This window comes from Eutrema salsugineum, unplaced genomic scaffold, assembly GCF_000478725.1.
Source record: "Eutrema salsugineum unplaced genomic scaffold, Eutsalg1_0 scaffold_10, whole genome shotgun sequence".
Classification (NCBI taxonomy): Eukaryota; Viridiplantae; Streptophyta; class Magnoliopsida; order Brassicales; family Brassicaceae; genus Eutrema; species Eutrema salsugineum.
This window is the reverse complement of record NW_006256908.1, coordinates 5,181,701-5,208,842: the sequence shown is the minus strand read 5'-3', so window position 1 is coordinate 5,208,842 and position 27,142 is coordinate 5,181,701. Positions and strand designations below refer to the sequence as shown.

General features: G+C 36.3%; 5 protein-coding genes across 7 annotated transcripts; 2 read left to right on the top strand and 3 right to left on the bottom strand.

The window, feature by feature from the left end:
* Nucleotides 1-128: 128 nt before the first annotated feature.
* LOC18026896 (LRR repeats and ubiquitin-like domain-containing protein At2g30105) lies at nucleotides 129-2,360 on the bottom strand. The gene is made up of 10 exons (XM_006410001.2): nucleotides 2,142-2,360; nucleotides 1,948-2,042; nucleotides 1,634-1,792; nucleotides 1,432-1,542; nucleotides 1,252-1,352; nucleotides 1,014-1,151; nucleotides 888-936; nucleotides 722-787; nucleotides 526-645; nucleotides 129-429 (listed from the first exon to the last, which is right to left on the bottom strand). Exons 1-10 carry the CDS (start codon nucleotides 2,311-2,313, stop codon nucleotides 316-318), a joined length of 1,125 nt encoding a protein of 374 aa, XP_006410064.1. The 5' UTR covers nucleotides 2,314-2,360; the 3' UTR covers nucleotides 129-315.
* A 579-nt stretch (nucleotides 2,361-2,939) lies between these two features.
* On the bottom strand, nucleotides 2,940-5,025 carry LOC18026895 (pentatricopeptide repeat-containing protein At2g30100, chloroplastic). Its single transcript, XM_006410000.2, has 2 exons — nucleotides 4,057-5,025; nucleotides 2,940-3,928 (listed from the first exon to the last, which is right to left on the bottom strand). Exons 1-2 carry the CDS (start codon nucleotides 4,786-4,788, stop codon nucleotides 3,149-3,151), a joined length of 1,512 nt encoding a protein of 503 aa, XP_006410063.1. The 5' UTR covers nucleotides 4,789-5,025; the 3' UTR covers nucleotides 2,940-3,148.
* Nucleotides 5,026-14,155: 9,130 nt separating this feature from the next.
* Nucleotides 14,156-16,180, top strand: LOC18026894 (probable N-acetyltransferase HLS1). Its single transcript, XM_006409999.2, has 3 exons — nucleotides 14,156-14,347; nucleotides 14,736-15,086; nucleotides 15,542-16,180. Exons 1-3 carry the CDS (start codon nucleotides 14,156-14,158, stop codon nucleotides 16,172-16,174), a joined length of 1,176 nt encoding a protein of 391 aa, XP_006410062.1. The 3' UTR covers nucleotides 16,175-16,180.
* A 4,673-nt stretch (nucleotides 16,181-20,853) lies between these two features.
* LOC18026893 (zinc transporter 6, chloroplastic) lies at nucleotides 20,854-22,793 on the top strand. Its single transcript, XM_006409998.2, has 2 exons — nucleotides 20,854-21,632; nucleotides 22,367-22,793. The coding sequence occupies exons 1-2, from the start codon at nucleotides 20,934-20,936 to the stop codon at nucleotides 22,691-22,693; spliced, it is 1,026 nt and encodes a 341-aa protein (XP_006410061.1). The 5' UTR covers nucleotides 20,854-20,933; the 3' UTR covers nucleotides 22,694-22,793.
* Nucleotides 22,794-22,813: 20 nt separating this feature from the next.
* Nucleotides 22,814-26,746, bottom strand: LOC18026892 (potassium transporter 1). Of its 3 annotated transcripts, none has more exons than XM_006409997.2 (9): nucleotides 26,466-26,746; nucleotides 25,436-25,679; nucleotides 25,086-25,331; nucleotides 24,966-25,016; nucleotides 24,614-24,874; nucleotides 24,484-24,536; nucleotides 24,279-24,393; nucleotides 23,932-24,186; nucleotides 22,814-23,848 (listed from the first exon to the last, which is right to left on the bottom strand). In XM_006409997.2, exons 1-9 carry the CDS (start codon nucleotides 26,508-26,510, stop codon nucleotides 22,992-22,994), a joined length of 2,127 nt encoding a protein of 708 aa, XP_006410060.1. In that variant the 5' UTR covers nucleotides 26,511-26,746; the 3' UTR covers nucleotides 22,814-22,991. The 3 variants fall into 3 exon arrangements, with proteins under 3 accessions (XP_006410060.1, XP_024016756.1, XP_024016757.1); XM_024160988.1 differs by lacking the exon at nucleotides 26,466-26,746 and adding an exon at nucleotides 25,772-25,982; XM_024160989.1 differs by lacking the exon at nucleotides 26,466-26,746 and adding an exon at nucleotides 25,777-25,810.
* Between the last annotated feature and the right edge of the window lie 396 nt (nucleotides 26,747-27,142).

The following is a 27,142-nucleotide window of genomic DNA, read 5'->3' as shown; positions in this document are numbered from 1 at the left end:
AGAGGAATAGACACGTGGCGTCCTTTCCATTGCTGACGTGGCAAGCAGCTGGAGAGAGTTAGCCAACTTTTATATATAACATTATTTTTTCTATTTTACTAATGAAAAAAAAAAAAGAGACCAAGTTACGGAGATCGCTGGATATGAGAAATAAATATTTTATCCACATAAGACCACAGTGAACCATATACAGTATATGGATCAAAACAGAGAAAGAGAATCTATCACAAAGAAGGCAAGACGGGACAATGAAGAGAGTTGATGGGTTAAACAGCTCATGAGTATGGGATTTATTACATTCTAGAGTCAATCAAGTCACCAAGATTTATCAGCGCCTTCGTCAAATTTGCCAGACCCAACAACCCGAAAATCAAGCTGCTTCTGATGCTTTGTTCGTCTTCTTTCATCAAATTCATCCCATCCTTCGAACTGCCACAATCCAAAATCATTTCTTCAGTTTCAAAAACTGAAGAAAGAATCTAAAAACTCAAAAGAAAACAAAACAGGGACTTAAAACAAACAAACCTGTCGGAGAAATTCAACAGTTATCTCTGTGTTATGGAGTCCTAATGTTGAGAGCTGCAAACACATCTTGAACAAAACCGACGGAAGCGTCTTTAGTCCCGTGTTGTTCAGCTCCAGCGTCTTTAAACACCAAAAACACTGTATATTAAGTCTTTGTAACGAAACAAGAGTAGCAGCGAAAGACGATTCGATTTACCTTTAGATTACGCAGTTTGGTGAATGCCTCTGGAAGTTCTGATAGAATATTTGCTGAAAGATCAACCTGCAAAAATTTACACACTTTGACTGTTATTGTTATCTCTCCAAAAACAAAAGTCAAAAGTTCTTGACATAGATCTCTCTGTTTTTTTTTTGTCTTTTACCTCCATGAGGAAGGAGCAGTTTACGATACTCTCAGGAAGGCTCGTTATTCTACAGCATAAAGATGTTAGAATCATCGAAAGGTAACTTTTTATGTATTTTAGGATCACTTATGAAGATTATTTTGCCTGTTATTGTTGGCTTTCAAGATCTCGAGCTGTGTTAAAAGTCCTATCTCATTAGGTAGACTTGTCAACTTGTTGTTTGCGACATCAAGCTGCCTAAGAGACGTCAGTGAACCCACTGCTGATGGCAGGACAGTTAGACTGCAAAACAAACCATTTAATAATCTTGCAAATTCTACCATTGAAGGCGTGTCTAATATCTACTTAAAAAAGTCCAGTGAGTGAAAAGCAATAAACGTACTTGTTATGACTAATGGACAGAAGCATGAGACGCTTCAGAGATGCTATTCCTTCCCACTGAATGGATTCATCGGACAGACCATTTCCTTGAAGAAACAGTTTCTACAAAAGGCACTCATATCATTCTCCATATAAAAGCTCAACAAAACAGAAAATATACATGAATCCATGTGTTTCTCACCTGCATAGATCCAAAAGAGCTGATTCGAGCAGGTACTTCTTCAATGAAGTTTTCGCTGATATCAAGTACTCTGGCTGCAGATCCACACTCCCACACTTCTTCAGGTATAACCTTTTCCAAAATAAATAAATCCACACTCCAATTGAAGGACAAATCCAAACCAAAACCACAGTAATAAACATGTAAGACTTTCTCTATATACCTTCAAATTGGCTTGAGCTAAAGCAATGACTCCTGTGGCTTTCCATCGATCAGTGCGGTTCTTGTCTACAAGGAGACCAGGTTTTGTCTGATCTACTTTATCCGATACAACATTTCTAGAGATTGGCCTTGTACTAGCTGCTTTAAGCACTGGACCTTCCTGCTCAATTTTGAATACTACCACAGCATTAACACAGCTTAACAAGCTGATGTTTCCTCAATTAGATTGATCCTACTAAAGAGCAAGAATCCAAATTTCTAAATATCTTTCTCCTCAATACAAAGATGATTGAATCATAAAAGAAGAACACTGACCCCTTGATGCAGGCCTTGAGAAGCCATTAACATGATTTTCGCTCCATCACTCACCTTAGATTGCTTCAAAGTCGACGTCTCCTCCAAAACCTTACCTTTTTTTTCCAGGAACACAAAAAACGAATTTTGAATAAGACCCATTACAAGTATGTAGCTCGATTAGCGAGTAAAATATTCGATATCTGATCAGAAACCTTTGAAGATGAGTTTCTGGCCACGAGGAAGAACATTGGTGATGGGTTGGAGAAGAAATTTAAGGTCTTTGATTGTAATATCTGGTGATACCGAAAGTGGAATTGATTGGCCTCCGAATTTGATTGTAAGCTTAATGGTGGATCCTGCCATTGTTGGAGCTTCGACCTCCATCACGATTTTACCTCTTGTGATTCTTTTCGGCTTTGCTTCACCTTCAGATTCACTTAATTCCAGAAAACACAACCAGAAGTTCTCATGTCATATTGACTTCCTTTGGGCCCACATAAATATAATACTTTGGCCATAGATTTTAGTATAAGAGAAAAAATGCCAAAATATATTTGAATAAAATCCTCTTTCTCAATGTTATAAGAATGCAAAGTTTTTTGTCTATTTTTTGTTTTTTTTTTGGATCGAAATATTGTCTCAAATTATTTTTAGATAACTATGGTTTCTTTGTAAATGCTATATTGTTGGCATATCAAGGTTTTTAGTTAATTGCATTAATAAAGTCCAAAATTACACGCCTTTTTGGTGCGGCCATGGCTTTGGTAGTAATTAGTAAGCACTCATCAGTAATTGATATCTAAAACATTTGAGTCATTGTCGACAACATTAGCCGAGGAAGAGACCCAATTGTTGAGAATTCTAACAGAAATGTTAACAAGAAACAATGCATATGTTAATCACAGATTTACTTCTAATTTTCGTAAGCCAAATGATATTGCGTGTAAACTAGCAAGAATAAATCAAATGTAAATGTACTTTTTCATCCTGTACACAAGCAGAAATTTTTCAAAGACAATTTCATAAGTATATATGATTATCTATTTATCTATGTATATGATATTAGTATATATTACAAAGGTTCTTTCTCTTTCGTAAACAGATATCTACGTATTATTATTACATACATACAGATTTATATACCCAATAGAAGATCTCAATCCCTCCTGCTTAGCTAGAGTCTTTGAACTTCTGTCTCATCTCTTTCTTTATCCTTCCTTCACATCATCTTCACTATCCACAACTTATATTTATCCATGTACATATATACAAGACAAGGTCCAACCAAACCAGCATCAAACAGCCTCTTGCACAGACCCATATATGCTTCAACATCTCTCGGCCGTTGAATCTTCTTTGTCATTCCTTGCATCACAGCCACTCGATCAATATACTCCGGATACAAACCAGAGTCCATCATCGTTATCAATGTCTCTGCAGCCTCTTCAAAGTGTCCTCCTTTCACGTACCCTCTGAGCAACCATGACAAACTCTTCTTCTTTCCCTTGGATTCCATGAACTCAACCCGTGTCAGAAGCCGCGAGACCGCATTGACCTCTTTTTGTGAAGCACAGATCGCCATTACAATGTCGTGGAGGTCAGCTTCTGGTTCCCTCCCTGTAAGTTTCATATTCCAGAGCTGTTTCTCTGCTTCCGGTCCACGTCCCGCGCATATGTACATACCGAGAAGTCTCTCGTGAACCGCCCCAATAATGGAATCGTTTTGCTGCCCTTCCTGAACCGCCCAAGCAGCCAATTCCAGTCCCCGAGATATGAGTTCTGATTGGTACTTCTCGATGAGTAACCTATCGTGATCATCAATCTCAGCAACAAGACCAGCCCGTGTAAACCGTTTTAACTCGCGTAAGGTTTTCCCAAGGCTGTTTAGCTCTTTCACAATGGCTGTCATCGCAATCAGATAGCTGTAAGCTTCTGGCTTTAGCCCTGAAAATCTTAACTCAACAACCAAATCAACTGCCTTCTTATAGTCTCCATCGACCTGATAGAAACAAAAAGACACAGCCACACATTAACATTGCTAAGAGCGCAAGAACATGACTATAATCATCTTAACCACTTCAAAATCCAACCAAATTCAAAAGATTTCGACAAAGTTATATACTTTACCATCATTTTCCAAGCAAGATAACCAGTTGGTCCTCCTTTTCTACCTTCAGAAACAACAACACTGTAACCAGAAGTATCTCTCCTTCTCAAAACCTCCTTCACAAACAAAACCGCACTTTCTTTCTTCTCCATCTCACAGTACAAAGCAATCACTTTCTCCATCATACTGAAACCAGGTTTCAACCCGACACAATCCATCTCAATCAATAGGTCGAACACCTGGGCTGCATCACACTCCTCTTGTATCAACTTCTTAACCCATCCGCACATTATCGAAACCATTAGCTCCATCATCTCTTCATCAACCCTATTTTCCTTCTTCAACCACTCAAACACTTCGAGAGCGCACCACGAGTCCCTACCTTCTTGTGCAAAGTAGACGAGCATGAGCTGCAATTCTCGAGAAGACAATCGATGATTCATCTCCTCTAGAATGTCCGATGGTTCTCTAGTCATCCTCTCCAATTCCTCAATTGCCTCGAAAAACCCTTGGCCAATTTCATCTGCTTGGTTTTCTTCTTCGCTTGTGATGAATTGGTCTAGCTCCACGGAACGGGATAATCCAAGCTCGCGAAATTTCCCAGCAGCGAAGTTGAATTTCAGATTGCAGCTGATTCGAGAATCGGGTTTGACCCTGTAGTTTCGGTGAAGTCGGGGACGGAAAAAACGGAGTCTCCGGAGAGAAATCGGCGGCGAGAAAGTCAACGAAGCGAAGCCACGAGCATAAGCCATAACTAAGTAGTCTAATCCAATCTAAGAAGAGAAAAATCGAAGAACGGAAAGAAAAAGCTCAAAATTTTCCCGAGAAAGCTTGAAATTCAAACACTCTGAAATTCAAACTCAACGTTTCAAAGATTGTCTTCTGAGTGATTTCTCGATAGACACCATGAGAGTAGAAACTGCGGTAATCCATCAACAAAATCCCTCTTTAAGTCTTACGAGGAAGACAATGAGAGGATAACGAACAGAGAAACGTAAAAAAACAATTTAATTCTTTTGTTTTTTGGTCGCAGGGGTTTATTAAAAATAATTAAGGGTTGAGATTGAGTGGCTACATTTAATCGAACGGTAGTTAATTGAGTCTGTGGTCTCAAGTAGAGGCTACTAAGCGCTTAGCGCTTACGTGTCATGGCGTCAACTTGTTTGTTCATGCCGCTTCAGAGCGCGAGTAGCACAATCATGCAATGACGTTTCTACCATTGGATCTAAGTAGTGGTTGTTGATCTCTCAATTTTCATCCTATAATTTAATTTGAGTGTGAAGATAAAATAAGATATCTGATTATGATGACTTTAACTTGTAAGGTTATAATAACGATTGATTTATGCAGAGGTCTTCGTCGCCGATGCTTGGACGATAAAATTGGAGTTATATTTTGTGGCAAAAATTGTTAGTGAACTGGAGAAAATAAAATATGTAGGCCAAAATCTAAACTAGGGACATGGGGTTATTATTGTTCAAAGTTAAAACGTGGTTAACGAAAAAAGATTTTATTTATGGGTATCTGGGCTAGGCTTTATTAATGTATAAGGCCCTTTAAGAGGTCCAAATATTTACTGTGTTCTTAAATCCTAAGAGAGTATTGGGATTAATTAGTTGGGAACTTGGGATGACTGGCTATAAACGTTTGTTTTAATATATCGACTATACAACAAATTTTGGTTTTCAGAAGTAGTTTGTGAATTAAAAGAATAAAAAAAAACGGCTGAAGTCATACTATTTCTGGTCAGAATTTTGTTAGCTTTATAACAAAAAATTATAGCAGAAAAAGTGGACTATAAATTTTGTTAGGAATACGTTTATATTTGCAAAATTGTTAAAGTTTGATTGGATATAAAGACAGAAAAGAAAATACTTTAAAAGCCTTTGGAGCCTCAAAAACCAATTAATTAAGTAGTAAGGATACTTGAAAAAGCCATTCACAATCTCCCTTGTGTATTTGATCCGAGGTTATTGTTCTCCAATCAGGTTGTGCTCTATATATGTCAAGTATCGTGTAGGCCAGCAATCCTAACCTTAACACTATTAAGAAAAACATTGCATAGACGAGAATAAGTAATCAAATCAATCCCCAAAACCTTTTTCATAAGCTAAAAATAAAAGTGCTAATCTTTATTCACAGTTACGTATTCGTTTTGGCTTTGGTTAGTTAAGTTAGTGAAGATGAAATGATGATTCGTTCTCTACTTCTCTCTCCACTTCCAAACATCTCCCAATCATATTATTGTATAACTGCTTTTGGTCTGCCAACTTTTTTTTAGTATGGTAACGATATTGGTAAGTTCCCCATTTCTCTCCTTCTTCGTCTCTTTTTATATTTTGTGTGTGTGTGTGGATAAAACTCTATTTGTAATTGTTTACCTCAGAGATTAAACTACACTTTAATATAGACATATGAAGCCAGAAATTTTCTACGAATCAATAAAAGCAATTTGCCTTAGGACCATCTTTTTTTGTTACCAAAGTTACTAGTATTGGAAAAGCCAATGAGTAATGAGTTAGCTAACTTTAACAACAAAAAGTGATGAGTTAACTAATTAATAAAGATTTAATTTAGCAATAAAAAAAAACTAATTAATCAAGATTATGTAGTGTGCAAGCTTTATGGATCCCGAAAGCGTCCGACGTGTTGATAGGAGGAGTCATATACTCATATTGCCAAGTGTTTTTGGTCACTCCGATTTCAACGTGACGGCCACACTGAAATCCATTATACTTTGTAGATTCATCCTTCTTGATTTACGCTTTACATTAATTAAAAAGGATACGTTTATAATAGTGTTTGCATTTATATCCATAAATGGTAGCTCAATTGATGGTTGTGAATAAAACTCTTGTACAGTATTTTTATGAATACAAACGCATGATAAAAAGAATCTGGTTATGTTTAAGTTTTTGAACGAACTTTGCATTGATAATAGCAAATAATGCTAACTGAATTCCATCTTTACGATCTGTATCGGCTTCTTTCCATATATAATCAATTAACTATTCACTTAGGAGTCTAAGACCATGAAAAAAAGCGATAGGCATTGCTATATATAATCAAAACCTAAATAAACAGGAGCATGGTTGAAAATTCAACAAATAGTATACTGAAACTTCCAAGCTCATAATCTATAAATAGTTGCATAATTTTTTTAAACAATGCATCTAGCTAATTTAAAATTACTTATCATTTGATCAAACAATAGATAAAGAACGCTTCCACATTTTTGCTCTGAGCTCAGCAAAAAGTGGTTGATGACTCTACAAAAATTGCACTCTTCCATAATAGAAAGTGAGCAAACCGATCCGTTCCAATCATTTTAATTTTACGAATAGACGGACTAGTGATCAAATATATACATTAGCATATCTACAACAAAATGATTTTGTCCTCAATTCTTTTTTTTTTTTTTGTATTGTTGATATTGAAGAATAATAAATGGCAAGGCAAAACTGCATACATAAGTAATGCATGAAAGGGAAAAAACTAAAAAGAAAATTGTAAAGTGGACAAATGAAGCACGACTGTTTACTTCTTCTGTGGAGAGGTTTAGAGATCACTTCTCTAGTCGTTACTAGATATGGACCAAAAATATTTCCACTATATATAGCTATTTCGTTCAAAACTTAATATATATATATATATATAACTCTTTCAAAATATTGTATCTCATTACGCATATCTTGAGTTCTATATTGAGAGATATACTCATATATATCTCGAGATATAGATATTTTCCTATTTGTGTATATTCTCTTAGATTGTCTTTAGCCTTGTATAAATAGAATCCTAGAGGTCAAGAGTAAATAATACAGAACATTCTTTTACATTGATTGATTTTGTCATGGTATCAGAGCACTAAAAACTCTTGATCTCTTCTCTTCGATCCGATTTTCATTACCCTTAGCAAGTTCGTTTTTCTTGTTCGACTTGTTTTTCCTTTAACCTACGATTGTTTTGTTTCACCATGACCGACGAGAACACATCCAAATCAACGACAATGATGGTTCCCGCTGCCGCTTCTGGTGACACAAAACGCCGCACCATCTCACCATATGACCTTTCTGCTGGTGACAACCCAGGGGCTGTTATTTCTCGGCCTCTCTGGACTGGTCAAAACTATGATGAGTGGTCTGCAAGTTTTCGTATGGTCTTGAGTTGCCGGAAGAAATTCGGCTTTGTCGACGGATCCATACCGCGACCTAATAAGGATGACCCTTATTTTGAAGATTGGATGGCTAATAACCATCTAATTGTGACTTGGATGAAGCTTACTATTGAAGATCGACTGCGTTCTAACATATCTCATCGAGAAATTGCAAAAGATCTGTGGGATCTCATTAAGAAACGATTCTCTGTCAAAAGTGGTGCGCGCTATCAACAGCTTCGTGCCTCTTTGGCAAATTGTCGTCAAACGGGATCCACTATTGACGATTACTTTGGTCGTCTTACCAAGATTTGGGATGCTATGCAAGAGTGCAACCCGAGCAAAACCTGTGAGTGCAACAAGTGTGAATGCAACTTGGCTGAAGCAAAAGAAGCCGAAATTGACAGAATTCGGGTTCATGATTTTCTGTTTGGGCTTGATGACATTCACGGCACTGTTCGACAGCAACTCTGTGCACAGACTCCTACTCCCGATCTTGATTCCGTGTATCAGACACTGGTTCAGAACGAAACGGTGATTGCGAATACTCGGAAAGAACCTGAAGCCATGAGCTTTGCGGCTCGTGCGTCTCAACCGGTTCAGCCTTCTCACCAGCCCAATCGTTTTCGCGTCCGAAAGATTTCGCCAACACGATCTGTACCAGCTGCGGTCGCAAAGGACATGAAGCTGCACGGTGCTACCGCACCATCGGATATTCTCCTTGGTGGGGCGATAGACCACGAGGACGACTTGATACTTCTAACGCCTCTTCGTCTATTGCTCCATCTGCTGGCCCCCGCGCGAATACTTCTCAAATTAGTGCAGCTTCGCCCTCTATTCAAGCTAATGTTGCTGCTTTGAGTGATGCTGATAGACAAGGACTCAGTGGATTTACGGATGCACAGTGGGAGACTTTGAAGCGTGTTTTCAAAAATGAGAACACAGAGCGTCTTAGTGGTAAGAATGAAGCTGATTCATGGATATTAGACACAGGTGCCACTCACCATATGACTGGTCGTCTCGACCTCTTTGAGGATCTTCGATCAATTTGCCCTGTGTCTGTTACTTTACCAGCTGGAGATAATGTCTTATCTTACCTCCAGGGCACCATCCGTCTCACCTCTTCTTTATTCTTACACAATGTTTATTTGGTGGACGGTTTTCACACTAATTTGATTTCGTTTGGGCAACTGGTTTCCGATAATCATTGCATTGGTCAGATCACTGATAGACTTGTTGTTTTACAGGACCGCACCACGAGGATGCTGATTGGAGCGGGTGAGCGACATGGTGAGGGACTTTACCACTTCAAAGGGATTGAGACTGTGGCAAGTGTTCAGACGAGCACCGGTACTGATGGAGTTTTGTGGCACCGGCGTTTGGGTCATGCTTCTTCCCGTGTTGTGGGTTTACTACCAGTTTTTAGGAACTCTTCTAGTGTTACTAGTTTACATAAGGATTGTGATGTTTGCTTTCGTGCAAAACAGACTCGACACACGTTTCCGCTTAGTGATAATAAAGCTTTGAGTATTTTTGATTTAATACATTGCGATCTTTGGGATCCGTATCGCACAACAGCTTTTTGCGGATCACGTTACTTTCTGACTATTGTTGATGATTATTCTCGCGCTATTTGGATATATCTTCTACCAGATAAACGAGACGTAGGCACAACTTTGAAACAGTTCTTCTCTTTGGTCTTGCGACAATTTGGCAAAAGTGTAAAGACTGTTAGAAGCGACAATGTCACTGAGTTTCTGGCTTTGACAAGCTATTTTCGCGACAATGGGGTCATTCATGAAACTTCCTGCATCTATACTCCGCAGCAGAACGGACGTGTGGAAAGAAAGCAGAGGCATATTCTCAACGTTGCCCGCGCTTTACGCTTTCAAGCAAGTCTGCCCATTGAGTTCTGGGGTGAGTGTGTGCTTACGACAGGCTACCTTATAAATTGAACACCATCTCAGGTTCTTCATGGAAAGACGCCTTTCGAAATTCTTTACGATCGACCTCCGGAGTTCACACACCTACGAGTATTTGGATGCTTGTGCTATGCACATAACATCAATCATCATGGAGACAAATTTGAAAGTCGAAGCAGAAAGTGTCTCTTCATTGGCTATCCATACGGGAAGAAAGGGTGGCGTCTTTACGACTTGGAGAACGAAATTTTCTTTGTTTCCCGCGACGTGGTATTTTGTGAAACAGAGTTTCCCTACTCTGCTGTCACAGCTCCTTTGGTTCCTGATCAGGTCTCTTCACCAGCCATTAATCCTTACTGTTATGATGATGACTTTGATCAGGTTGCTGATATTTCGTCTGAAGTCTTACCCACGACAACTGCAGTCAAACAAGTTCATGCACCCGTCGGAGATACCTCAGATTCAGTTGACATCGCCCCTGATCCTGTTCCTCTAATCTCCGCTGATTCGAGTCCTGTCTCAGCTGTTGATGACGATTCTTTTGTTGATCAGTCTGAGCCTGAGCCCGAGCCACTTGGACGTGGTTATCGCAAGAAAACCAGATCCTCTAAACTTGCTGATTTTGTCGTCAACACAGTCTCAGTCTCTTGTCCTTCGCCTAGCTCTTCCGACTCGTCAGCACCCTCAGGTACGGCCTATCCTCTCTCCGACTTTCTTACTTGTGATCGGTTTTCTTCTTCGCATCGCAGTTTTCTAGTGGCTATCACTACGGCTGTCGAACCACACTCTTTTAAAGAGGCAATGGAGTACGAGGTTTGGAGAGATTCTATGGGGAATGAGTATACTGCTCTTGAAGACAATCATACTTGGGATCTTGAACATTTACCACCAGGAAAGAAGGCACTTGGCTGCAAATGGGTTTATCGGATTAAACACAAGTCCGATGGAACTATTGAACGGTATAACTCGCGTCTCGTCGTTTTGGGTAATAATCAAGTTGAAGGTATCGATTACAACGAGACGTTTGCTCCTGTTGCAAAAATGGATACTGTTCGCATTTTTCTGGATCTTGCAGCTAAAAGAAATTATGAGGTGCATCAGATGGATGTGCACAATGCTTTCTTGCATGGAGATCTTAAAGAAGAAGTTTGGATGAAGCTTCCTCCTAGTTTTGGATCTCCTGGTGAGACTCGCGTTTGTCGACTTCGAAAATCCCTTTATGGCTTACGCCAAGCTCCTAGATGCTGGTTTGCAAAGCTGAATAGTGCTTTACGAGATTATGGCTTCAAGCAGTCTAAAAAGGACTATTCTCTCTTCAGTTTCATACGGTCGGATGTCAGTATTTATGTTTTAGTATATGTCGATGACCTTATTATCTCCGGTAGCACTGTTGAAGTCATTCAAAAGTTCAAGGACTATTTGTCATCATGTTTTCATATGAAGGATCTTGGACTTCTCAAGTATTTTCTGAGCATAGAGGTTGCGCGGAGCCCTGCTGGGATTTATCTGTGTCAAAGGAAATATGCGCTTGATATTTTAACGGAAGCTGGACTTCTTGGTTGTAAACCGGCTGGTGCACCCATCGATCAGAACCATCAGCTCGGTCTTGCTTCTGGCCCTGACATTTCTAACCCTTCTCGTTATCGGCGTCTTGTTGGGAAGCTAATATACCTTGGAGTAACCCGCCCTGATCTGGCTTACACTATTCACCTTCTCTCTCAGTTTATGCAACATCTGAAGGAGGATCATTGGCAAGCTGCTCTCAAGGCTCTTCGGTATCTTAAAGGGACATTGGGTCAAGGCATATTACTTCGCGCCAACTCTCCTCTTCATCTTACGATTTGGTGCGACTCCGACTGGGCTGGGTGTCCGATGACGCGAAAATCTTTGTCCGCCTGGATTGTCCAATTAGGTGATTCTCTTGTTTGTTGGAAGACTTCTCAGCAGAAAGTCGTATCGCGTTCTTCTACTGAGGCTGAGTACCGGGCTATGGTGGATGCTACCTCTGAAAGCAAGTTTTTAAAGGAGTTGCTTCTTGATTTTGGCATTGATCACAAGGAGCCTATGACTCTATACTGCGACAGCAAGTCTGCTCTTCATATTAGTGAAAATCCAGTTTTCATAAACGCACAAAGCATATTGAGTCTGACTGCCATTTTGTTCGAGATGACATTCAAGCTGGAATTATTCAAACTGCTCATGTCTCTACCAAAACGCAGCTCGCAGACATTTTGACAAAGGCTTTAGGACGTCGTGAATTTGATGCTTTTCTCTCCAAGTTGGGCATTCTTAATCTCCATGCTCCAACTTGAAGGGGGGTATTGAGAGATATACTCATATTTCGAAATATAGATATTTTTCTATTTGGGTATATTCTATTAGATTGTCTTTAGCCTTATATAAATAGAACCCTAGAGGTCAAAAGTAAATAATACTGAACATTCTTTCATTCTTTCATTCTTTCACATTGATCGATTTTGTCATTCTATAAATCGGTTGTTTAGGTATTTCAGCATCCACCTAAATCGTCTGGCGTATGTCCAAGCGGCTAAAACTATCCAAGTGCTACCATTTATACCAATTCGGTCAAAAATTCGGCTCATAAAAGTTTAACAATTTGTTTGTCTAGACGTCCAATTAAACTGCCGATTAATATTTATACTAAAATTTTAAATTTGATATTCTATATTTTACTTTTGCATGATTAATTCAAAAGATATATGTGAAAAATAAGTGTCTGAATAATCATCTCTTAATTGACTAGATAAAATCTGTTCGAACATCCCACTAACGTCTCTTTTTTTTTTAACATTGCGTATATCTTTTATTATTTGTGATTGCGCATATCTAACATGTTAGTCATATAAAATGTTCTTTTAGAAGGGAAAAACTTTAATCTTCGAACAATTAATATCTGTTAAAAAATTGAGTCAAAGTATGTGGGACTTACATACCCTAAGGCCTAAGTTAGAAGGCAGGACCAACATTTACATTGCGCGCATAGTAGTAGCCTAGTAGGTTCTACTGATGGTATTTAAGATTTTCCTAAAAACAAACCTCATAGTAAAACAGTTCGGTTGATAAAAAAAAAAAGTAAATCAGTTCGGTAACAGTTCAAGTTTATTTAAAACATTTTTATTATAAAAAAATTACTTAAAACTAACTTTAAATTTTTGTTTTAAAATAATATTATATGTTTTATTTAGTTATAAGAAATATGAAAATATACTTTTGGTAGATTAAGCGACATGTTTCTCAAAGCTATCATTGCTATATTTTGCCAAATTTCGTTGCAGTTATTGCACGAGGACCAAAGTTTAATTTCTATCAAAATTTTAATGTTACTTTGCAAAAGACATCGTCAGAAAATTTAGCGATAGCATATTATTGATAAGTTTTTATATCTAATGATGATTTTATTCGATCGTTTTTTTTTGTATTTTCCAAATTGAGCCGGCGGCATAATCTAGCTTCCTAGAATCAATTAAACTATCAATTTTGATATTTTTTAAAAAAATTTACAAGCAATAATGAGCTATCTCTTTTTTTAGTCATCCGCATAGTTACTTAACTTCTATGTTGTGTGTATGTATATATTAGAGATAATTTCCTTTTCCTTCAAAGCAAGATATTAAAACAATTATATAGTTGGTCAACTAGTTAAAAAATATGAATATAAGATATATATTCAATATTATTAGTAAAATTTAGTAAATTAAACTTTTTAGATTACTAAAATCTGTGGTAATTAAATACCATAAATAGTTCAGACCCAAAAAGGGTGTCAAAGGATGTGATTGGATTAAAACTTCAAACATATTTAGATATTGGACATATCATTAATTAGATAAACGTGAAGATTCCTCAATAAATAAATATATTAAAAAAAAGATAAACGTGGGAGTTTACAAGCTCTATAATAGTCCGCAATATAACATAGGCTTGGGTCTTCTCCTCGTATGAACTGTTTATACCTCTTTTCATTTCATTTTTGCTTTATACATTTTACATATAAATAGAAGAGAGAGAGATTGTGTGAAAATGGTGGGGCAATGGAAGGAAGAAGATGATGAAGAGGTGGTGATCAGATGCTACGATGATCGTAGGGACAGAATTGAAATGGAGTGTGTGGAGAGAAGTTGTGAGATTGGTCACGACCAAACTTTTCTCTTCACAGACAGTTTAGGCGATCCCATATGCAGAATCCGAAACACTCCTCTCTTCACTATGCTGGTTAATTTCTCTCTATTTCCCTCTCTTCATATCTTCTTCTCTAATTAGTTATTCCTTGTTTTATATAAAATTTAACGAATTAAATATTTATTACATAAGTCTATATACTTTATTTAATATGTGTACAGTTTTTCAAAAGACATTTCTGATTTATGTGAAGTAGGGATTACATATATAACTTTATATATTATGTATTAATATCATATATAATTGTTGTTTCTAGCTACAGAAATTAAAACATATACATATGGCCAACATGCATGGGTTTGATGAATTGTAGATGTGCCAATTTCCGTATGCATATGTGTTATAACAGATCCAAAATAATTAGTTCAGTATTTGATTCATATAAATAACGTTTATTAAATTAGTGAACGTTAATTAATAGGTGGCACAAGTTGGGAACAAGCTGGTGGGTTCCATACAAGGCTCAGTAAAGCCAGTGGAGTTTCATGATAAGTCAGTGAAAGTGGGTTACGTTCTTGGTCTCAGAGTCGTGCCGCAGTATCGACGCAGTGGCATTGGTTCGACACTAGTGAGAAAGCTTGAGGAATGGTTCGTGGCTCACAATGCTGACTATGCTTACATGGCCACCCAAAAGGACAATGAGGCATCTCTTGGCCTCTTTGTCGGTAGACTTGGCTATGTCGTCTTCAGAAACCCGGCAATCTTGGTCAATCCGGTCAACCCCGGTCGCGGTTTGAAACTGCCTTCCGATATCGAAATAAAGAAGCTAAAGGTGATTTTACTACACATTGCATTAGTTTCGAAAAAAATTATTGTGTGAAATATTTCTCTTTTATTTTCTAACAATATCATAAGAAAATTAAGCGCGCCGGTTTCAACCGGTTAAACCAACTGGATATCTTTTGAGATTTCTTTTTTGAAATGTTGGATATATACGAAAACTAAGAATAGTCGTCACGATTGTTTAAATAAATCCATTACACATAAAAACATTAATAATATAACGTAAAAGCTAAGAGATAAGTTATATGGTCGTTTACATTTACATTTTCCAAGTTGATTTACCCAAAAAAAAATCATCACTTATAATGTGGGCTTAAGCAAACACAACCAGAAAATTGTATGGCATAAAGTTAACCAACTTTTTTTTAAAAAAAAAAAAGTTAAATAACTTAAGTAGGCTCACATGGAAAAGATCAACATTAATATCAATTCTTTAAGTGACAGGTGAAAGAAGCTGCATCATGGTACCAGAGACATGTGGCATCAACAACAGAATTTTTCCCTAAGGACATAGAGAAAATCTTGCGGAACAAGTTAAGTATCGGGACATGGGTGGCTTATTACAACAACAACGACAACACCGGAAGTTGGGCCATGCTTAGTGTGTGGGACAGTAGCAAAGTCTTTAAACTTAGGATCGAAAAAGCTCCTTTGAGCTATTTGCTTCTCACCAAAGTTTGCAACTATCTCGGTAGATTCTTCCCGTTCTTGGGTTTAACGGCGTTACCTGATCTGTTTAACTCGTTTGGTTTTTATTTCCTTTACGGCGTTCACGCGGAAGGTCCGTTACGTGGGAAACTCGTTAGGGCTTTGTGTGAGCACGTTCATAACATGGCTGCGTTGGACGATGGTGGCGCGTGTAAAGTCGTGGTCGTAGAGGTCGATGGAGAACGCGACGGCGATGATGATTCTCTGAGGAGATGTGTTCCGCATTGGAAAATGCTTTCGTGTGATGATGATACATGGTGCATCAAACCGTTGAGATGTGATGAGAAGATGTCCGGTTTGAGTGAGGTTACAAAAATGTTATTGAGTTCAAAATCTCGGTCTCTCTTTGTGGATCCAAGAGATGTGTAGCTAAGCTAGCCAAAGAAATTGATTTGCGTGGTTGACTAATAATATATCGAAATAATTTCACTATTTTGTAAGGATAGTGATAGAAGTATTAAAGAAATGACTATAATTTAGTTAAAATATGATTTTTTGTGTTGATTATGTTGTTCCGTATTATTATGGAACGGAACCTAATTGTTTTAAATACATTCAATCAAATGCTAAAAGCTTTTGAATGTCAACCGCCAAATGCCCAACTGTCGAACCGTACAAAATCAACGGTCGTGTCAACAAACTACAATCAAACCTTAGACTCACAAAACGTTAAGACAATAAATCTATGAATCCATGACATGTTGTGGGGTTTGAGTTTGCATTTTGTTTGGCATGACATAGCGAGAGAAATGAACCCTACATAAACTGTTATATAATTATCATTTTCGTGTCTTGTTTCGAGAACTAATGTACGATAGTTTAGGTAAATCATCGTTCTCCATAGAATTAAAATCTTAAAAAGATTTCCTCAAGTAGGTGCCACCATTTGTTGTCCTTGGCATTCTTCCTATCTAGTTTGAGAGCTATATTTTAAAAGTAGTTAAAGAATAGTCATTTTCCATATGGGTTTTATTTAATGAATAAACTTTGTTTTGAATCAGATTGTTATCGTAAATTTGTAATGTACACATCTCATTATTGTATGAAATCAATACGAAGGAGATTGGTCGTGCCGGTTATGTGGTCCTTCATGTTCCCTTTATATTAGGTTCAAGACCAGATTTTTATTGTTGGCCCGTCCTTTAATTTAAAGATACATATAACTCATTTCCTGATAAGTCGAATATCTCCATGTGATATGCATACGGCTCGCACAAATTTATGTACAGTTATATGTATATATTTAGTCTTACTAAATTGAGTGGAAGAAATTGTTGTTGAAGTTTTTTTTATTTCCTTTTGTTTTCTTTTGACGGAAATGAGTGGTAATTAAAAAATATGTCATACAGCCAAGTGAGCTTTAGCAGAGCTCAGTAATATATACACACAGTAACAGTTTTATTATAGCCAATACTTAAAAAAAATCATATAAAATTATATTTTCGAATTTATATCTTACATTTTTCCATAGTTTACCATCTTCATTAATAGTTAGGATCATTTTTAACTTAACACACCTTCATGGATGATATGGTGGGTAAATTCAATTATTGTATATTTGGAGTATGTATTTAATCCACGGTATAGGAGATCCCTTAAATTTCATTTTCTAGCGACCCAATAACACATGAATGACGACAAATATAATGAGCTGATGAATATATTGGAGTGAAACAAAGAAAAAAAGTTATTGAAAGAGAATTCAAAGAATGAAATTGAATTACATATCATGATGTCCCTAAATCTAACGTGTTAGGAAAATGTCAACTTCATTAGCCAGCCATCTGCTCTGATGCAATGTTTTTGAATTGATAACATATCTAAGGAAATGCTGATCAATCAATTTACAGAAAATCACTAATTTTCCGTGGATATGAAATATTAATCATCACCCAATCGCTCATCACTTGTGTATGTGTGGGAGGCTGCAAATCAGTAGTCAATCCGAATACCCTTGAAAGGATATAACAGTCCAGAGTTAGGTGTTGATGTCCTCTTGCCGAACAAGGAAGCTGAGTGTACTTTGTATACCCCTTCTTTCTGCGTAAGTCAGAACCAATTATTGGATCATTTTTCTCATTTTGATTTTAGTTTTCAAATAGTTTTGGGATTACACGAATAATAAGTACGTACATTCGCCAAGTGTTGTTAATTAACTCCATTAGCAAATATTAAGACAAAATTAGAGATTAAAAGATTGTGTGCCACTTGGGACGAAACATCTAATATATTTTGATTCCGCGCGTCAGTAGAATACATAAACCTTGGCTTAAAAGATTTTACTCATCAAAAACTGATAATAAATGTGTTCTCTACATAAATTTTTTTTTCTCTAAATATGTTGTATTCACTTTTTGGTGCCCTCATAGGACATCTTTTGAAGGATACAATAAAGTTTGGTTTTAAAGAGAAAATCTAAGAAATAAAATGAAAAACATTACATATTACCTATACATAGATTTCAAGAGTGCAAGCCAGAAGAAATAGTTGAAGCTACCTTCCAATAGATGATGGAGAGAATTGGATAAATTCAAACCAAGTCATGAGGTTAGAGACTTGGTTTAGAGTCAAAGGTATTTGAGTAATGCCCCGAGGATGACAGACCAGAGTGTAATAACAAGCGATACCGGACGAGTAGGAGATCTAATATATTTTGATTCCGCGCGTAAGTAGAATACACAAACCTTGGCTTAGAAATTTTTACTCATCAAAAACTGATAATAAATGTGTTCTCTACATAAATTTGTTTTCTTTAAATCTGTTGTATTCACTTTTTGGTGCCCTCATAGGACATCTTTTGGAGGATACAATAAAGTTTGGTTTTAAAGAGAAAATCTAAGAAATGAAATGAAAAACATTACATATTACCTATACATAGATTTCAAGAGTGCAAGCCAGAAGAAATAGTTGAAGCTACCTTCGAATAGATGAATGGAGAGAATTGGATAAATTCAAACCAAGTCATGAGGTTAGAGACTTGGTTTAGAGTCAAAGGTATTTGAGTAATGCCCCGAGGATGACAGACCAGAGTGTAATAACAAGCGATACCGGACGAGTAGGAGCAAGGTGGTAACGCTCATTCCTCTCTCACCATAATTCATAAACCACTGGAGGATCATTTAACAAATAACAGTCTAGCTTTTTTGATCTTAATGTTGATTTGACCCATAAGACAATGCTCTCTACATCTATTCTATTAAAACATAAGCACATTTAGCGATTGCATCCAAACACTCCCAAAGTTTTTTTTATAATATTTTATTTTAGTTTTATTTTTAATTTCTAAAAATTAGTTATTAATTTAGATATTTTTAGATTTCCTAAAATCTAGGTCATCTTTCATTTAAATTTCAAATTATTAGAAATTTAATTAAATTTAGTTACAAAAATTTGCATTCAATTTAATTTAAATTCAAAAAATTCAAAAAAAAATTATAATTAAATTTTATTACGAAAATTTAGATAATAATTTTAATACTTTAGAATTTCTTAAATACAGGAAAGATTTAATTTAAAATTTTAAATTTAAATAATATTTTTATAAAAATGCATATTTTATCATAAACAATCGGTCTAAAATATCAAATATTTGAGATTAATAAATATTTATATTATACAATAATATGATCGAGCTGATTAGAGTTATATATATATATATATTTAAGGTCCATGAGTTAATTTATTAAAACATATAAGATATTAAGATGATTTGAGACAATTAAACTAACAGGTTAGCCCGTTTATATATATATATATATACACATTTTTTTAATAGCACAAATAGTAAATAAATATCTTATTATATTTTTTCCATAATCAATTGGTCCAAATATTCCACATTAGTAAATATTTATAGGGTTATACAATTATAATTATAGTCTTATACGGGTTAGTTTGTCAAAACATGTAAGATATTTAAAATGATTTAAGACAACTAAACGGATGGATTAACAAATTCATAGATATATGATTGTTTATGTGTAAATCTAAATTCACATAATAACAAAGTTTATAATTAACATTAGATCAATGTATACTTAATTAACGTATACTCTTATTCTACTAATATACAAATTTTACTGTTTAAAATTAAAATATGATAACAATTTTTTGATTTAAAAAAATAAATAACAAAAATAAATTATATCTAAACAAAAAAGATAAATGCAACTTATATCAGAAATAAAAAATAAAACATTCCCGTGCGGACGCACAGGGTTAAAATCTAGTAACTTTTAAAGTACATAACATTGTACATATAGGTATTCGAGAATGGACTACCAAAATACCAAAATTCTCATATGCTACAGAATATTTTTGACATATTAGATAGATTAGTTTGAGCACTTCTTTTTTAGTTTTTACAATGCAATCATATATATCAAAAAATTAGTCACAAAAAATGTTGTTTCTATATTGTCAAAAGTCAAAACTACACTTAATTTGAAAACTAACTAGGAACTATGTTTGCTTTGCTGTTGACCCAAATTGATGATTATCCCCATTGGGCTTTATATGTTTAAAAGTAAAAGCTTATTGGTTGGGATTTGGGAAAGGTCCATAGGAGGGACGTTGTTCAACACACAAAAGAGGAAAAAGAACACGTCTTAGACTCGTAGTCGAAACTTCTCAAAGCACAAAAGATTTGGGCTTCAGCCATATTAGGCCTGTCACGGGCCCATGATTAGCTAAAAGTTAGCACATTTAGCAAAGAGTAGAAGAAGTAATCTAATCTCAGTCGTCTCACATGTCGTCGTCTTCTTCCTCTAAGAAAGCAAAAGAGAAACACGATGGAAACAAAAGAGAGCCAAAAACAATAGAATAAAATACAAAACAAAAAGAAAGCAAAGATAATTTTTTTCCTTTTTTAAGTTTTTGCAATTTAGACGAAAAAAAAAAAAAAAAAGTTTTTAGCAATTTGATGGAAATTGGAAGTCTTACTCAACAACGCACTTTCTTTAACAACCGTTTTTTGACGTGGTAAGTGGGTCCTACAAAAGAAAAACTCTCATGTTCTTATTGAATAAACTTCTATTACTATCGTGATCCGCGCACTAGCCGATTCCAATCTCTCTCTTGTTCTTCTTCTTCATTTCACGGTTGGTCTCAACTTCTTCCACAATCAATCATGGCTTCTTGCGTCAGCGGAACAGAGGCGGCGATAAGAGCTGCGGCATGTAGAGACGGAGAAGCAGCGGCTCATCTAAAGCTAATCTCCGTCTTCGTCATCTTCCTCACTAGCGTTTTCGGGATCTCTGCTCCTGTTCTCCTCGCTCGTTACTTCCACGGGAAGCCTCTCTACGATAAAGCAATCCTCGTCATAAAATGTTTCGCCGCCGGCGTGATTCTCTCCACGTCGCTCGTCCACGTCTTGCCGGAAGCGTTCGAGTCGCTCGCCGATTGCCAGGTGTCATCTCGGCATCCGTGGAGAGATTTTCCGTTCGCCGGTTTGGTGACTATGATCGGAGCTATAACGGCTTTGTTGGTTGATTTAACGGCGAGCGAACATATGGGACACGGTGGTGGTGGTGGTGGCGGCGGAGGAATGGAGTATATACCGGTGGCTGCGGCGGTTGGGGGTTTGGAGATGAAGGAAGGGAAGTTTGGGGCTGATTTGGAAATACAAGAAAATAGTGAGGAGGAAAAAGTGAGGATGAAACAGAGATTAGTGTCTCAAGTTCTTGAGATTGGGATTATATTTCACTCGGTTATAATTGGTGTAACCATGGGAATGTCACAGAATCAGTGTACCATTAGACCTTTGGTCGCTGCTCTTTCGTTTCATCAGATTTTCGAAGGCTTAGGACTTGGTGGTTGCATCGCTCAGGTCAGTTTCTTTCTAATTCAATTTTTTTTTTTTGAATTTACTCTAATTAATGCGAATTTACTTCTAAGAGTTGAAACTATTAGTCAAACATTAATTATACCGGGGAAACAGATACATAATCTAACTAGAGATGCTGAAGAATTATATTGTTGGATGGATGTTGACATTTTTCCATAGCACATTATGTCAACATTCTCACTAGAGAAGATGTCCCCAAAAAAACAAAAAAACAAAACAAAAGAAACTAGAGATGTTGATTAATTCCGGTTTAACTGACCAAACCGAAACTGTACCAGAAACTCGAAACCGACCTAAGAGAAAAATAACTGTTAAATCTCTTTAAAAAAATATTATATGTTAAATGTAATTTTTTAGTACTCGTATACTATAGATGATTAAGTATTGTATAACCTGTGTTATAAACATTGTAATAACTGTTCCTTCAGAAACATCCGATAAAATTGGAACGATAGAGAAAATATTAACATGGTGTTGCACAAATCAAAAAATGGTCCAACTTTCATTGTAATAACTGCAATGATAATGTGATTCTAAGAACTTAAACTATATTCGATTACACGATGTTCTGATCATATTAATATGATATATGAACCAAAACATTTAGTGGATTTCATGGATATTTACCAACATAGTTTTTTCTATAGCATAATGTGAAGAATAACTTAGGATTAAGCAGAGTGATATGGTTGGTTTTGACATTTTCTTTTATTCAGGCCGGGTTTAAGGCAGGGACATTGGTGTATATGTGCTTGATGTTCGCGGTAACGACGCCTCTCGGGATAATACTAGGGATGATGATTTTCGCAGCGACGGGTTACGATGACAATAACCCGAACGCATTGATAATGGAAGGTTTATTAGGATCACTCTCTTCAGGGATTCTAATATACATGGCTTTAGTTGACCTAATCGCATTGGATTTCTTCCACAACAAGATGTTGACGACGACCGGTGAATCCGGTTCCAGGCTTAAGAAACTCTGTTTTGTGGCTTTGGTTTTGGGTTCTGCCTCCATGTCACTTCTTGCTCTGTGGGCTTAAGACACAAAATTGGAGTTGTTATACTGTTATATACCAATTTGGCCATAGGAAGTGTATAACTCTGTTTTTGAACATATTTGACTTCTGTTTACTTTATATATAAGCAATCTATTCCACAAGTAACTAAAAATTTTACAAAACTATCATTTCTTGGGCTTGATTCATTAACTGTTTAGTATATTTACACATTAAAACTCTCTGTTAAAAACAAATAAAAACGAAAATTAGATATCTCTCTCTCTCTACCCTATACTGACTGTATCTTCTTTCTGTTAAAATTCTAACATCTTTCTCTTCTTTAGACGTAATAAACCATTCCAACTTCAAGAAGAGAAGTATGAGGAACATTAAGCACAGTATCTGTTCCTCTGCAATTCGTGCTCATAAACGCAAACACAACATTCACTGCAAATTTCTTCAACATCGAAGAAGATTGCTTCGCCTTTGCATAAGAATGTCCCAATATATACGCAACTCCTGCTTCTTTCGCTTCCATTATCTCCCTACACTCCTCCTTCACATTCGTCCCTTCCTCTTCGAGTCCCGGTTCGGTTTCGACGAACTCGGCAATCGCAGACACTAACCGGCTTTCGAAATCATACATTTCTCTCGGAACATCTCTGTAACCATACCTAACCACACTTCTAAACATCCCATACTCTTTAGGACCAACTCTGCTTATCACAAACCTCTCTTCTTCTCCAATGTAAGGAACCTGAACAGACTTCACGCATACAAACACAAGAATCCGGTGAAAAGCAGGTAAGTTCGTCACGAAATGTCCGAACACAGCAGGAACTCCTGTCACGAGATTCGTGTAGACCAATCCTATCCCTGGAACTCTCACCATTCCAATACTCGGTCCTAGTGCGATGATCCGGTCCATCGAGACCTTGTTCTCGACATCAAACTCATGTTTCTTTGTAGTTCCGTAGTTCCAGATGTACATAACCGCCATGAACGTTAAGGAGAGGAGGATCGGGATCCAGCCTCCTTCTGGTATCTTGTAGACACACGCAGAGAAATAGAGAAGCTCGATGGAACCGAAACAGAGCAAGAAAGCAAGAACTGTGATGATCCTCTGTTTCCAGACAATTGTCATCACTAAGGTCATTAAACATGTAGTCACAAGCATCACAGAGGTCACAGCAAGTCCTGCAGAGACAAAAACAGATTAAAACTTAAGAAAATTTTTAAACTTTTGAAGAGTTATGTTAATTGATCATGGTATTTAGTACCGTAGGCGTGGCCAATCATGTTAGTGTCTCTTAACCCGATTGTAACAGCCAAGCAAAGGCACATTAACATCCAGTTCACTTCAGGGATATAGATTTGTCCATGGATCTTGCTTGAAGTGTGAATGATCTTGACCCGAGGGAAGCAATCAAGGGCACAACATTGGCTTATGATAGAAAACGTTGCGGATATGACAGCTTGGCTTCCAACCACAGCTGCAAATGTAGCCACGATGAACACTGGCCAGAACACAGGCTCTGCAGAAAATAATCTTATTGAGTTTCATCACACTGAAAAATATCGAAAAAGTTTTTAACTTTAAATGATGACTGTGAAGTTTGTTTTTTACCGGGTATCGCCTTGTAGAAGCTTCTCTGGATGTCCTCATGGTTTTTAGAGAGAAACGCAGCTTCACCCATGTAAGCAAGAATCAAACACGGGTATACAAAGAACGAGAAAGCCACCTGATTTTTGATTTTACGCAGCATTCTTGTTTTAGTAAAAGAGGATATGTTTGCATTTTAATCATAATCTTGTAAGCTTAAAGGTATTACCTTTATGGACAGGGAAGAGAAGTGACCTAAGTCAGCAAACATAGTCTCAACACCTGAGGAGGAGAAAGAACACAATAGAATCAAGAACATTATCAAATGAGTTTGAGGTCTTGAAAAGAAACATACTTACCAGTAATAGAAAGAACAACTCCACCAAGTGAAACCCAGCCTTCTACGCCTGTGCTTCTAAGGAACTTATACATGTAAACAGGTGAAAGCGCAGAGACTATACGCGGATTCCATTTTATAGTATTGTAAACTCCAATGCTGCTTATTGAGAGAAGCCAAGCAGTGGAGATTGGAGCGAAAATGAAGGCGACTCTATGCGTACCATAACGCTGGACTGAGAATATCGCCACCAAGATGATACATGAGATGATCACAACGTAATCTACAAATTGAAGACAAGAGAAACAAATCTAGACATTAGAGCTTTTGGAATATATATATTTTCAAAGTAAGTAAAGCAGATTCAGACATACTCTCGTGAAGTTCGGGAATCTTGAGCTTGACTCCTGAAACAGCTGAAAGAACTGCAAGAAACGATATTAATCTAAAAGAACACTTTTTCAATCACAGAGAAGTTTATCTGGAAGACTCACCTGAGATTGTTGGAGTGAGGACACTATCACCAATGGCCATACATGTCCCTAAAAGCACAAAGATCAACAAACACTTTTGAGATTTCGGGTGTTTCTCAAAGAATGATTTAACCGCCGCACTCTGCCGAGTCTCTCCGGGGCTTCCCATGGCATATGTTGATAGTTTCTCATCCATTTCTTGATGATTTGGTAATATTCTTAGCTTGGCATACCTGCAGAGAAGCGAGTACAACGCAAAGGTTCCACCTTCAAAAACAATCAAAGCACGCGATCGATCAATATCAAAAAAAATAAGAAGACACTTCACATCCTTTTCACTGTTACAAACCCAAGGCTTAAAACATTTTTACCTTCTCCATTGTCATCTGCTGATAGAACAATGAAAACGTATTTGAAGAGAGCAATGAGTGTGAATGTCCAGAAGATGAAAGAGAACACTCCAAAGATCTCTTCATCGTTTTCATGGAGGCTTAGTTTTCCAGAGAAAGTGGTCTTGTAAACATAGAGAGGAGATGTGCTAAGATCGCCATAGATCACTCCAAGGCTTTGGTAAGCCAAAGTGAGAACATTGGCACAAGAAACAGCCTTCAAGTGCTGAAACATTTAACAAAAGTTATGAATTTTAATCACAAGATTATGTATAGAGTTAACATTTAAAAACCAATAACAAAGGAATATTATTATACCCTACTTAAGAATGAGTTTTCATCCCAGAATCCCATCTATAACCTAAATTTAACCACATAACCTAGTTTAATATACTTGGAACCTTTTATAATCAGAGTAAGAGTTCTGTTCCATGAGGTGTAAAACTACAAAAGTCTGGAGTTTTCTCACCCAACTCATCTCTTTCCTAATAAATACTGACTTTTTATCTCAAAATAATTTCTCCTGCCCAGTTACATTTATATTCATAATTAGAAGTTTCAATTTCACAAGCCAATCAATTAACTTGTGAATTTAACAACTTATCTAATTTCACCAAATATGAATAAGCGTTCACGTCTTTTTTTAATATTTGTTATGGTAAATACCAAAATCGATATGGTTAAGCAGGAGGACCTACCAGTCCTACTTGGGAAACAATCCAAAACTTATAAAAATGAAGAAAAAAAACAGAGCAAAAAAATACAGAGAAAACATTTAAAACCTTTTGCTTTCACTTGTTCGTCTTCCAGATACGAAACCCAATCTCGACCACATAAATTCTTACTGAATTTCGCATTGCAATCAAAAACCCAGAAGAAGAAAAAAAAGGTTTTTAATAAAAACCCCATTACGAGAGACAGAACAGATTGTGTTAATGAACAAAGGAATCAAAACAGAACATAAAAAGCAGAGGAAATTGAGAAACCAGAAAAAAAAAAAAAAAAAACTGACCTGGTGAGAGATTCCCTGTTCGATTAGAGTGGGTGATTGGTTCATGGCCGTAAGCAAACTGCTATTTTCAGTTTAGTTTCTGGAGAGAAATTTGGAGAAACAGAGAGAATATAATAATAATGTGGAGAGAGATAGAGAGAGAGAAGTTGGGAAGTGAAGAAAGAGAAGCAAAGCGAGTGAGGAAAGAGGGGAAGAGTGGTGTGTTTTTGGTGCAAAGAAGAAACTTTGCAGGTTTTCATTTAATGCTTTGTTCTTTCTCTTTTTTATTTCGTAATAAAAACTAAATAAAAACTAGTATATGAGACATCCAAAAAGATAAAAAAAGATAAAAAAAAGATAAAAACTAGTATATGAGTCTTCCCTTTTTTTAAAAAAAAAATATTTCTGTTGACAATTTTGATTTCTCTAAATAATAATGTCCAAAATTATCTTCTAAATTATAGTTTACTAAATGCTCGAAAGAAAATTATTAATTTCAATATATGCAAGAAAAATAAAAATAGATACATGTTTTTTCAGTAATATAATTTTGATTAGATTATTAATAATTTTTGTGAACTTTTTTCAAAATATAAAAAGTAGCCATGTTTTGCATTAATTAAAAAACATAATAAAAGTAATAAAAGACAAAAAAAGAGACTTACAATTGGTTTTTGTTTTTGAGATCCTGTTTCACA